Source organism: Sciurus vulgaris (assembly GCF_902686455.1).
Source record: "Sciurus vulgaris genome assembly, chromosome: 10".
NCBI classification, from domain to species: Eukaryota; Metazoa; Chordata; class Mammalia; order Rodentia; family Sciuridae; genus Sciurus; species Sciurus vulgaris.
Window position 1 is genome coordinate 42,214,800 of NC_136470.1, and position 13,247 is coordinate 42,228,046.

General features: G+C 33.9%; 1 protein-coding gene across 2 annotated transcripts in view; it reads left to right on the plus strand.

The window, feature by feature from the left end:
• EPHA3 (EPH receptor A3) overlaps nucleotides 1–13,247 on the plus strand; it is a 340,031-nt gene that overhangs the window by 85,994 nt on the left and 240,790 nt on the right. For both annotated transcript variants that reach the window (XM_079155919.1, XM_079155920.1), the window contains exon 3: nucleotides 7,686–8,346. In XM_079155919.1, coding sequence (XP_079012045.1) covers nucleotides 7,686–8,346 — 661 coding nt within the window. The remainder of the gene's footprint in view (nucleotides 1–7,685; nucleotides 8,347–13,247) is intronic.

Consider the following 13,247-nt stretch of genomic DNA (forward strand, 5'->3'; position numbering starts at 1 on the left):
CTCCCACTTCTTTCTTATGTATTAACAAAGCAGCATGGTTCTTATATTGGCTCAGTTAGGGCCACTCTCTGAGACATAACTCTCAAAAGTACTGATTTTTAAAATTCAATGCCTTGTGCAACCAAAAGCACACTTCTGTACTCTGTTAATTATGTATGTTTGGCATTTGGCACACTGAATGCCATTTAATTTTAGAAAATCTCTATAGGGTACTAACTTGTTTTTAGGCACAGATGCTTGGGAAGGAAAGCTGATCCAAACCAGAGACCTTGTAAGAGAAAAATAATGATGAATAAAGAAATGAATGCATATGTCTTATATAAAATAACTGGATTTAACTGGCAGACAATATGTTCCTCGAAAACAGGTACTCTGTCTATCTTCCTTATTACTTCAATAATGAAATAGAACTTGGTGCATATTAATTAATCTGTATATATATATATACAATAAATGTTCTTGGGAGGGGATGTATAGAGTGCAATCATGACATAATCTGAAGGATTATGAAGCTCTCCTGCTTCTCTGGGGTACCAACTCCAAGTCCAGAGTTAGTCATAGGGCTGCTGAGTAAGGGTATCTTGGTTAGTACCCATATTTTCCCAGGCCTTCCTACTCTTGATTGCTCAGAGTCCCTGCCTGGTGCCCTATGTCTTAGCTGCACTTAATCCCAGTTACTTAACAAGGTTCCAGCTCATGTTTTCTCTCTTTGTATCTCCCATACTTCTACTTGTGGATGTTTTGGCCATCTTTCCTTCCATTTCTTCTGCTTGTTTAATGCTTTCTAAGTCCTTCCATCCAGTAATAATCCTTCCTTTCCCAATAGCTCCTTACAGTTCCTTAAGTAGAGTGCAGGTCATCATCTGATTTGTGTGACAGTTTCCTCCACCATCAACTTCTGAATAATAGGAAATCAAATTTTGTCTTTTCATTATCAAGTGTCTAATTTAGGCATTTCACATAGAACTATTGGATACTTGTTTACAGAATGCAATAAAACTTCTATTTTAGATGCATTTTAAAAATGAGAGATCACCACAGAAAAATCACAGTGGGAAACTATCAAACCGTAGCAAACTACAAAAATAGCAACATGGCTAAAACCTATTGTCTTTTTTTCATGCTAGTAGAAACACATTACTGAATGTAACCCACACCCACACTGTTTATGTGTTTTTGTGATGCACATGTTTCACATTTACCAGTAGAACTAGAACACTCTGATTATATTTACCTGGTTTTTTATGGTGAGATCTTATGATTCTTAAGGGAGGTAGAAGATGAGGTTATTCAGGTGGCTGTCTCTATAGGGCATGTAGGGGTCTTGGTAAAATTGGAGTGAAAAGCAGATGGGATAAAGACTGAGCAGAAAACCATGCTACAACAGCGGCAGACAACTTAAGACACTTCCTGTAGGAACTCAGAAGGCAAGGAAGCTAACATTGTAGGATGTCTTCAAGCAGAGCTCAGAAGTTAAAAATCCAGTTGGTCAAGGGATGAACAGCATTGGTTCTCAACCATAAGACTTTGGTAGAATTACCTAGGAAACTCAAAAATAAAACAGAACACTTAGTGTAGGTAAGGTCCCATGAACAGTATTTTACAAAGTTCCCTGGCTAATGGTTAGTTAAAATTGAGAGTCACTGAAATAGACAAATTAGGCATACTATAGTTAAAATATGAGACCCAAGAGCAAAGAGTTGTGGAAACAACCCTGAGATCCCCATGTAGGAATGCTGAATCCCATCTAGGAAAAGAATAACCAAAATCAAAGATAATGTAGAAACAGAGAAAGAAAGGCAGGGAGTCATAGCAGATCCCCGCACATGCAAGCTTTCTGAAGACGCTGCGTCTTTAATAATTTGCATCCTGTTACAACTGATTTTCTGCAGAAATGACCAACTCTAAGATTTCATCTTACTCCAATTAGAATGACTATTATCAAGAACACATACAATAATAGATGTTGGCATGAATGTGGGGAAAAAGGCACACTCTTACATTGCTGGTGGAGTTGCAAATTGGTGCAGCCACTCTGGAAAGCAGTGTGGAGAATTCTCAGAAAACTTGGAATGGACCCACCTTTTGACCCAGTTATCCCACTCCTCGGTTTATAGACAAAGGACTTAAAATTAGCATACTATAGTAATGCAGCCACATCAATGTTTATACCAGCTCAATTCACAATAATTAGATTGTGGAACCAACCTAAATGCCCTTCAACAGATGAATGGATAAAGAAACTGTAGTATATATACCAATGGAATATTACTCAACCATAAAGAAGAAGAATATTATGGCATTTGCAAATAAATGGATGGAATTGGAGAATATCATGTGAAGTGAAATAAGTCAATTCCAAAAAAACAAAAGGCTGAATATTTTCCCTGATAAGTGGAGAAAGATATATAATGGGGTTGGGGGAGTGGGGAGTGAGAGAAGAATGGATGAACTTTAGATTATGTTAGAAGGAAATGAGAGGAGGGGTATGAAAAACTGTGGAATGAAACAGACATCACTATCCTATGTACATGTATGATTACACGAATGATATGAATCTACATTGTGTACAACCATAGAAATGAAATGATGTACCCCATTTGTGTACAATGAATCAAAATGCAGTCTGTAAAAAATTAAAACATAGAAAAATAATTTTTAAAAATTACCATGGCCTGGCCAGTGTTCCTAAGAATTCTCAATAGGGACTTTATCTCATTCTATCCCAATGTGCTCTCTGAAACATTAACAATCTTTGGTCCTTTCATCTCTTCACTTTTTTAAGCTCTTTTCATACATTAACAGGCATGTCCCTTCAGGACATTTCTATAGGGAGATTCCAGACACTTCTTTTCATTGATGCTGACTTTCCAATATCAAGTCCTCATCTTCTCTCTTCCTCATCATTTTACCACAAACATAATGGTCTGATTTGATATTCACCTACAAAATGCAAAACAATTCTGAAATTCTGTTCTTCATGGGTCTCAGTGTTTCATATAATTCAATGTTTTTTATTCCATACACATAAAAATATAATATTCATGTGTGTTCTTGCATGTGCCTGTGTAGATGTACTTTTGAGACTAGAATGGATGAAGAAAATTATGGATGGATGGACATAAATCATTTTTGCAGCCATATCTGTACCTGCAACTTGAAGTGACTTTCTTACTAGAAGAAATTTTTGCATCTTCATTCTTAAAATGTTAGTTCCAGATAAATGCCCAAATATTTCTAGGGTTAACACTAAATTTCTTCAGTGGGTGTGGGTGTGTTAAAGGGTAAAGAAACATGGGACTGAGCAGTGTGGATGGATAAAGGTATAACATAAATCAGCTTAATATCACTATAGGTGCAAGATTATTATTAGCATTTTAGAAAGCACAAGATCACATATTATTAACCACTGAAATTTAAACCTAATATTCTAAATGCAAGAATATCAGTGGTATAATTGTTTTATCATCATCTGCAAATTTCTAAGAAACTGGTTTTAAGACTTAAAAGAAAAACCATGAAATTATTGTTCTCACTTCATATTTTCCTATTATGTTAGCCTGACACTAAATGTATTGCAGCTTCTCCCTCTTTAAAGTAAATATAACTTTTACTTCCCCTTACTCTTGCCCTCAGCAACTTGCTAAAATTGTTACTTATGAAAAAACTGAATATCAACAATAAAAACAAATCCTTAGTTACTATCATTGAGTATATCAGAATAAGAGTTACTAGGTTAAATGCCAATTAATTATTCAACATTTATGTTTCCCTCAAAAATACATGTTTGGCTCCAGTGATAAGGAACCCCTCTCTGTAGAAAATATAAAATATATTTTAAGTTTATAATACATACCTACTCCTTTTGAAGAGGTTCTTTGTGATTCTGCTACTGGAAATGAATTTCAGAATAGTATCTCTGAAGAGAGGAAGTCTGCATACATGGGTTTTCTATGGCTGCAATCATATAGAAATCTGGAAAAAGAAAACACATATATATATATATATATATATATATATATATAGACTCAGCTCTATTCTTTGTGATCTAGTAATAAATGCTCTGAGAATGAATCTGGAAGCCAACTGAATCTCAAAATTGTTGATTTTAGAAAATTCAAGCTAAAGTATTTTTGAGATTTTGCTAAATCTGTGCCCTCTTCTGCAGAAAAAAAAAAAAAAAAGAAAGAAAACAGGATCCTTAGACAAACTTGCAGAGTTTTTTGTTAAGTATTAAAAAATCAAAGGGAAAGATGCTTTGTACTGTCAAATTATATATGTGATTGATTGTATGTCACCCCACTGCCTTAGAGCAATTATTATAGCAGTATAGTATTTCTAATAATTTATGAGCATTATATATTAATTCTGAGACTAGGAAGATATGATAAATCTGGTTATTTTTAAATTTGTGAAGCATACCACTATAGAAGCAGCTTTAATTAGTGATTTTCGTTTTTCCTGCTACAATAAAACAATGTTCATTCAGGGATTTTATTCCTACTGTCTCTAGTCCTCAGCAAATGCTAGAGTTAGAGAGTTGCTGCTTTTGCAAGTGGTCAAAGATGGCAAGTCACCATCACTTACAGGCAATTTGGTCTTCATTACAAATTAATGAAGTGATAATTGCTCTGTGCAACCTTTTATGTGCAAAGCATGCTGGTGTTGTTTGCATTATCTTCTTGTAATTTATACCTCTACATTCAAGGACTTGTGGTAGCTTGCCAAAGTTAAACTACAATGAGAGCTCCATAATTAAAATCATATTTTACATCAAATTATGATAATCTCTACATAATGTGCTCTGTTTGATGTCTAGAAGAATGATACTTACATCAGAAGAAATTTGCAAATGATTTATCAGTCAAAGTACCAGCCCATCAATTCTTATGAGGAAATCTTGACTTTAAAAATGTAAAGTCAATTGGTTTATTTTCAAATACCAATGTCTTGATCTACTTACTTTCTGTGAGACAACCACAGAAAGCATTTATTCTCTTAAGGGTTTGCTAGCTCTGTTCTCACAATGCCATTGTAAAGCCAATGTAAAGACAGAGACAATTCCACAAACACGCACTTTTAACAGCAGAGATCTGAAGTACCAAGTCTGTTCATTTCCTTTTCTTCCCGATAGAGAACGTGGACTTTAATTTTTCTTTAAATGTGACATTACTACTATAGTCACCTCAGTGTAAAACCCTTCCGTCAAAACTTTCCTTCTATACTTTCTTCTGAAAAACTTCCTATACAATGCATTTTAGACTGAATATTTGAAAATAACATATTAGTGATTATTAAAAAAACAATGTGAATATTTTCCTTGCTTATATTAAGGTATAGTTATATTATGTATATTATTTATAGCATTTCCTAAGAACAATCCCAATTTGTTCCTTTGTTCAAGTGATCTTAGATTACAGGATAAAGTTAAGTCAAATTTGTCTCAAGAAAATAAATGTTTTTCTTCTGTCCTAGATCCTAGAGAATAAAGACTATTAAAATACTTTTTACTTATTTTGTTTCATAAGTTAGTAGATGAGCTTGGAAGAATTAAATGTTTTTAAACGTGTTCCTTCACTGGTGATATCCATAAATTGTTTTCAGTCATTCAAACACCTTAAAACACATAATTTATTGTTCCCTTAACAAAGCTTAAAGGTCAAATAAAAACCATGTTTCTTTACTTGTTATATCCATCAATTTGATAAATTAACATTTTATCTCATTTTTTATCAGAAGTCAGATTGAAACTCCTATGTATCATTTAAATAGAAACACTGTATATATGCTTTATATGCTGTTGATTTAGTTAACACATTTTTAAAATCTGCCTTTGCTGATAAAAATAACTAGTGGGGAAAAATTAGTAACATATTTATACTGGACTTTACAAGGATTTGTTTTATTTATCTACACAACTAAAGCATCCTCTAATAAATTCATAGTTTTACTTCCATAAATTGTTTTTACATATATTATAAGAAAAATCATATTCCTTTAATTTTCCAAAAGGTGAAGTTTTGTGCTGCATATTATGGCAAATATGAAGAGGTCAAAATTTGGCAAATGCATATAAAATAAAACTAAATTAAACTTGGTGCATATCATGAATCAAATTTAAAGTGAATTAGGGTACTTAATAAGAGCTGTATAATAGTGAATTTTTTCCTAAGAATGGCAGGGATAAGGAAGGCAAAGAGAAGAAATCATAGTTTGGTGAAGTTGTACATAAAAAAGGGAATAAAGGACAGAGGATCCAAAACAGTTCCTGAAAACAATAACAGAGAATAACAGAATTATTGACAAGAACATAGAACAGGCAGAAATGAAACTTATTATTACTAATCTTACCGAAACTTTTAGAAAAATTAACCAGTTTTGGGGGATCAGGTTTTGTGTGTGTGTGTGTGTGTGTGTGTTTGTTTTTGAGAAGTGCAGATGCTAATCTAAAGAGGTAATGGGGAGCCATAGAAGACTCAAATGACAAAAGACATTATTTTCTGGATTCAGTAGTCAAAATAGGACATGGCAAAAAGATAATGTAGACACAAGGATAATAGTTGGAAACAACTGGTATAAAAGTTTTAGGACCATAAGTAACATATAAAAATACTATGCTAAATTAAAAACTTCTCAAAATCTGTTGTAAGGATCACTCCTTGGCTGTTTTAAAATCTTGTCTTTTAATGTCTTTGTATAGTGAAAAAGTTATATTAGTATAATTTTAGTTACTGTAACCATAATAACAAAACTAAATATCTTTATGTTTCTTGACTATGTAAATGTCCAATGTGGGTAAAGGACATTAAGAATTGACATGTTCACTACACTGAGTCTTCAGTTTTTCATGTGGAAAAATGAGGCATATTTATACCTTGACTTCAGTTCCCCAACATGGACCCATTAGAATGACTGAATACCTTTAAAAATGTCATCCATGAAGATATGTGATAATGGCATCATTTAGATTCATTTCATTTTACCATACATCAAGTTTATCACAACTTAGCCCCTACTGGGAATAATGATGAACTTTTTTGTTTTTTGTTTTTTGATACTGGGGACCAAACACAAAGGTGCTTTACCACTGAGCGATAGCCCTATCCCTTTTTATTTTTACTTTTCAGACGTGTTCTCACTAAGTTGCTTATATTCTGACTAAGTTGTGGAGGCTGGCCTTGAACTTGTGGTCTTCCTGTCTCAGCCTCCAGTCACTGGAATTACAGGCATGCACCACAGGGCTTGTCTAATAATGATGGACTTTTGGAAGTGGTATTTTCCTGCTCTTTTTAAAGAGACAAGCAAACAAAAGCAAAAATATACAACAAGATCATAACATAGTGTTACTGGAGACAACTCATTTTGAGGTTTTGATCCTGAATGTTTGGCCAGGCTCCATGAATTGCTAAGTGACTTTTTCCTGAATATCCAAAACAAACTGCAGTACAATTCAAGTATGTTCATTCAAATTATGAATTACTTCATGTCACTGAACTCATAAAACCTTGCAAATAATAAAAAGTACAAACTAGACAATTGTGGAATTGCTCTATATCATTTAAAATGAGCAACGTAGTAGTGTCTATTGATTTTCTCTAGTTTCTGAGTTAACTTTGAGACCTGGTTTTGCATTATTCATTATGCTTAGTCATTAACTCTGCCTATCTTTTTCTTTGATTCTTCAGTGGGAAGAGATCAGTGGTGTTGATGAACATTACACACCTATCAGGACTTACCAGGTGTGCAATGTCATGGATCATAGCCAAAATAATTGGCTGAGGACAAACTGGGTCCCCAGGAACTCAGCTCAGAAGATCTACGTGGAGCTCAAGTTCACTCTACGGGATTGCAATAGCATTCCACTGGTTTTAGGAACCTGCAAGGAGACTTTCAATCTGTACTACATGGAGTCTGATGATGATCATGGAGTCAAATTCCGAGAGCATCAGTTTACAAAGATTGACACCATTGCAGCTGATGAAAGTTTCACACAGATGGATCTCGGGGACCGTATCCTTAAACTCAACACTGAGATTAGAGAAGTAGGTCCTGTCAACAAAAAGGGATTTTACTTGGCTTTTCAAGATGTTGGTGCTTGTGTTGCCTTGGTCTCTGTGAGAGTGTACTTCAAAAAGTGCCCTTTCACAGTGAAGAATCTGGCTATGTTTCCAGACACAGTACCCATGGACTCCCAGTCTCTGGTGGAGGTTAGAGGTTCCTGTGTCAACAATTCTAAGGAGGAAGACCCTCCTAGGATGTACTGCAGTACGGAAGGCGAGTGGCTTGTGCCCATTGGCAAGTGTTCCTGCAATGCTGGCTATGAAGAAAGAGGTTTCATGTGCCAAGGTAAGAGCCTTCTCATTCCCTCAGGGTGGTATTTCTTACCTGTGTGTTCATCCAAACATAGTGAAAAGAGATAAACCCAGTCTGTACTCACCAGCAAAACATGAGTGGAATCTGTTTAAGGACTAAGTATCTATCTTGATGTGTAGATTCCTAGTTTGTGCAGGAATATTGATGTGTTTGATTATGTGGTGCTGGCCTGTGCCCCTAAAGAGGTCATGTATGTTATTTTAAAGTTTTTTATATATAATGACTTATGGTAGTTTAACTCCATACTAATTGAAAGGAAAAAAGTTTTCTCTTTTATAGAACAAAATTGGATACACTGAGGACTATATTTATGCTTATTTACCTAAGCAATACTGTTTAATTGCTATAAAATATGTTTTCTTTTTCTAGTGACATATGGCCATAATATAAGTGTTTCGACGCATTAGCACTGTAAGGAAAATATTATTTTATTTAAAAATTCAGGACTGATGTGCAATTTTTATTTTTTACTTGAGGTATAATTTTTATGTTTATTTTGCTATCTGTATCTTTTCTTAGTCACAATACATACTTACTATTTAATATATAGTATTAAAGAACCTGAACTCTATCATCAGATTTAATTTTATTAAAAATATCTTTCTACTTGATATAAAATAAATTACAAGTTCTTTTTTATGTAAAATTATAGGTATCAGATATGATATTCCAAATCATAAATTTCAAAATTAAACATTTGTCATCAGGCAAATTTTAGGCATGAACATGCTGAAAATATCATTTGTATTTTAAATGTGTAAATACAGAGGAGAACATGAGTACATAGCTTTTGGAATATTGCTATTTTAATACTTTGTATTTCAATTTGTCAAAGAAATGGAGTTTAATAGTCATGTCAAGGTCATGGCCATTCAATAAGACACTTTTATCAAGGCTTGGTGCAAGAGGAAGAATATATTTTATATATAACTCATCTGTTTCAAATCCAAATAAAACATAGCATTTTGCTTTTGATTATGAACATGGTTTGTAGGAAAAAATTAAATCAGAGCAAATGGCAGACTCCCACCTCACAATTCTTTGTGTTATTCATCATCAATACACAGTTAGTAAAATGATTTCAAAGGTTCTAAAATTGAAACAACATAGTAGCTACTACTTGCTTATATTCATCAGTGGAGAAAAGTCTTTATATTACACTTTGAACTATAATTTTTCAATTATACATTTACTTGTGTTAGATGGTGTTTCTGAGATTTATTTAAAAAATAAAAACATGAAGACCTACTTCAAAATCAATTGAAAAGTTGTATGCAACAAATATTTACTACATACTGCCCTCATTTTTTATACTGTAGAGAGAATTCGAATGTATTTTTTTCATTGATAATTAACTGCTTGCTAGAGGTCAGACACTGTACTGATGGCTAAGTAATATCACTGAGCTATCTCATTTATTTCCAAATTTACCTTTTCAGGAACATACTACTACTATCTCCACTTTAAAAAGAGAGCAAAAGTGTCATAGGTTTCTCATCTTCCCTACATCTCTCAGTATTTGCTGGAATTGAGACAAAACCTGGCTTATTGGTTCCTAAGGCTTCAGTCTCCCCTCACCCACATGTTTCCTAGGATTCAGTCTCATGGTGGAAAAAGAAACCCCACAACACATACATTCCATTGGAGTTAGAGTACTACAGTTTGAAGTGTAAGCAGGGCCACAGAAAGTTGGCACCAAGTGGCCAAGAAATCTGTTAATGCAATCCTTCTCTGTGTCCTATCTTTCTGCTTTTTAGATTTTTTAAGAGGGAGGAATTACTAGCCAAAAGATCATTTCAGGGGAAGATTAAGCTTAGCATGGGTCATATCAAATAAATTCTGGATATGTGAATCTTCCAGCAACTTGCACAAAATATCTTACCAAATTTAATTGTGAATCGGTATTTCTTACCATTTGTCTATAGAGTAATCAGGTGCCAGACACAAAGAATTGTAGATGAATAAGTCATTGGATCTACCTTTAGAGAGATCACAATATAGTATGAAAGACAGTTACATAAATTAATAGTTTTAATTCTAAATTAGACCAATACATTTTCTACAAAGGGTACAATGTGTCTTGTCATTGTAGCGGAAGAAAATTTCTAGTTAATTATGGGAAATTCTAATTAATTATGGAAAGCCCCTGAGTTAAGAGTTTGGGGCTCTTTTTCCTATTGTGCTAAGAAAGTTTTGGAGTAGTAAGGGTTATCCATGTCATACAACCTGTACATTACAGGGGGTGAAGTTTATAATTTGTTTACTGAATCATTATCTTAATACCTCAAAATGAATAGAATTCCAATCAGAGTTCAGTCTTCTGAGTTCTGTGCCAAAGGACACCTTAAAGACAAAACTACTTGGTCACCTTCTGAGTTGAATAATAAAATACTATGGCTTCCAATCTAGACAGATAATTGGAACACTTAAAGTTCAATAAACTGAATGAGGAAAAATGTGACAATCTCCGCTTGACAAGAAAAACATAGTGACAAAATTTTTTTCAATAACACATCCATAAATTAAAAAATAAATAAATAGAAACAAGGGTAACTTTCTGCAAGGCCAGAATTCTAACCATGGAATCATATATATCTCTGTATAATGTGTACTTTCATAGGATGTCAGTTTTCCTGAAATAAGAAAAATTATTAGAAAGTATCCATTGAGTATATGTTTAAATGTTCAACAATTATTAAGTCCCTGATATATGCTAAGTCCTGTATTGATAGCTAGAAGGAGAAAAATGAATACTGTCAATGCTAAATTAGTTGGGTTTATAGTTAAAAGATGTGTGTGTGTGTGTGTGTGTGTGTGTGTGTGTGTGTGTGTGTGTGTTTTAAAAATATTTTGGTCTCTGTGCCTGAAGAAACATAGATTTTAAACTGAAGTGTTCAGCAGAGCAAAATTAATAATGGTTTAAACTGGAAAATAAGCTAGTAGCATTATTGAGGAAGGTGGTATTGGAATAGGAGTTGATGAGTTATGAGAAATTTAAATTTTCTATATAAGATGCTTTATTATGTTACTGTTTTTCTTTTGTGTTTTTGTTGTTTGGTGAGGGAGGACAGTCACAGGAAAGGCAAGAGTAGGAAATAGTGCACCTTTCCTTCAGTGGCTGTTTATAGAGAGACAGGAAAGAGGGAGGAAAGAATCATTCAGGAATTGCATGCCAAGGGAACTGGAAACAGAAAAGATTAACTTCAGAATGATAAATATTATGTATTACAGTAAATTTGGCAAACTAGAAATGTACATAAAAATAACTATATGAACTTAAGCTGATAAGGAGTAATGTGAAGTTTAATAAGAAAGGTAAAAAATCATGCATCAGATTTTGCTAAAAGTTTCTCTAATGTATCCTTTTTTAAGTACAGCTTTGGTAAGTTATTCCTCATATCAAAAGATGAGGAAAGTGCGGCATTTCTTTTGATTTACCATGTGTGTAGCTTTAGCCTTTTCTGAGCCACGTTCCTTGAGTCTAGATCTTATGGGATAGTAGCAGTGTGGTCAATGGCAGATTGAGTTGTTATTATAGATGTCAATAAACTTCTTTTTAAAAAGATAATATTGAAAAATTAAACTATTAAGTGACTTAGTAAATGTAAATCATTTGCCCTTTGCTTTCAGTCATTGACAATCAAGATTTTACTTGATTATTTCACCCTTAACATATCTTACATACCAGCATAACTCTTTACTCATTTTCTCTATTTAAGATTTGAGTTGTAAGGAAATTTTGCACAAATTCCAAGGGAACATCATGATACTTTTTTCCCCCTTATTCTGTTTCATTCGGGCTAATGAATTATGTTATCTGCTTTGGTTTAGTTTGGGAAGAAGGAATAAGAATGCTAATGGCTTTTTATATAGCCAATTAATTACATTTGAGGCAGATAGCAGGAGGTTACTATAAATATTCCTGCTTATATAAGCTTTGTTTAGACTCAGTGCACCAAATACCTTATTAATGTCACTAAAGAATCTGTTGCTGTGTGCTTTATCTCTGTACATTCATTGTGGAATGCTAACTTTACTCCTTGTTCTTTTACTTTAGGAACTTAATAGAAACGTGTGTTTTGGTATGATATAGGGAGACATCTATACTTTTTGATGACTGTCCGAAATTACATTTGCTTTACTCATGACTTATGATAGCACTCTTACTCTCTACTCATCTCTCTGTCAGTTCAGAAACTCGTAAAGCAGCTGTCAAGTTTTCCATAACAGAATTATTTAAGGATTCTCTTTGCTTTGACAAAGAGATAGAGAAAAGGGAAATGTTCTCAGCACCTACTGAGTACTGAGTCTATGTGCACAATCACAGGTATTCTCGTGTTAGCTTTCCCTGACTGTGAGCAAAAGACCTGAAAACAACTTAGAGGAGGTAAATTTTACATTGCCTCACCATTTCAGAGGTTGTTTATGGTCAGCAGACTCCACAGTTCTAGGCCTCAGGTGAAACAAGCATCAAGGTGGAAGGATGTCGTGAAAGACAGCGGCTCAGGACAGGATCGCCAGAGAGCAGAGAGAAAGTGCAAGGTGCCTGGGACAAAATATAAATCCCAAGCACACCCGCTGTGACCTTATTCTTCCAACCACACCCTACCTCCCTACAGTTACCACCCAGTTAATCCATTCAAGTGGGCTTGATGATTAGGATGTCATAATCTGATCATTTCACCTGAACATGTTTGCATTGTTTCACACGTGAGCTTCTTGAGGACAACTCATTTGTAAATGATAATAACCCTGTAGATCTACAAGGTGTTCATATGTTTAAATAAATTCAGCAATTCCTTTCAGTTGTTGACAGAGTATAACTTCCTTGAGGGAAAAGCCCAGTGTGTCTTTCTTAGGAACATTGTGCCTAG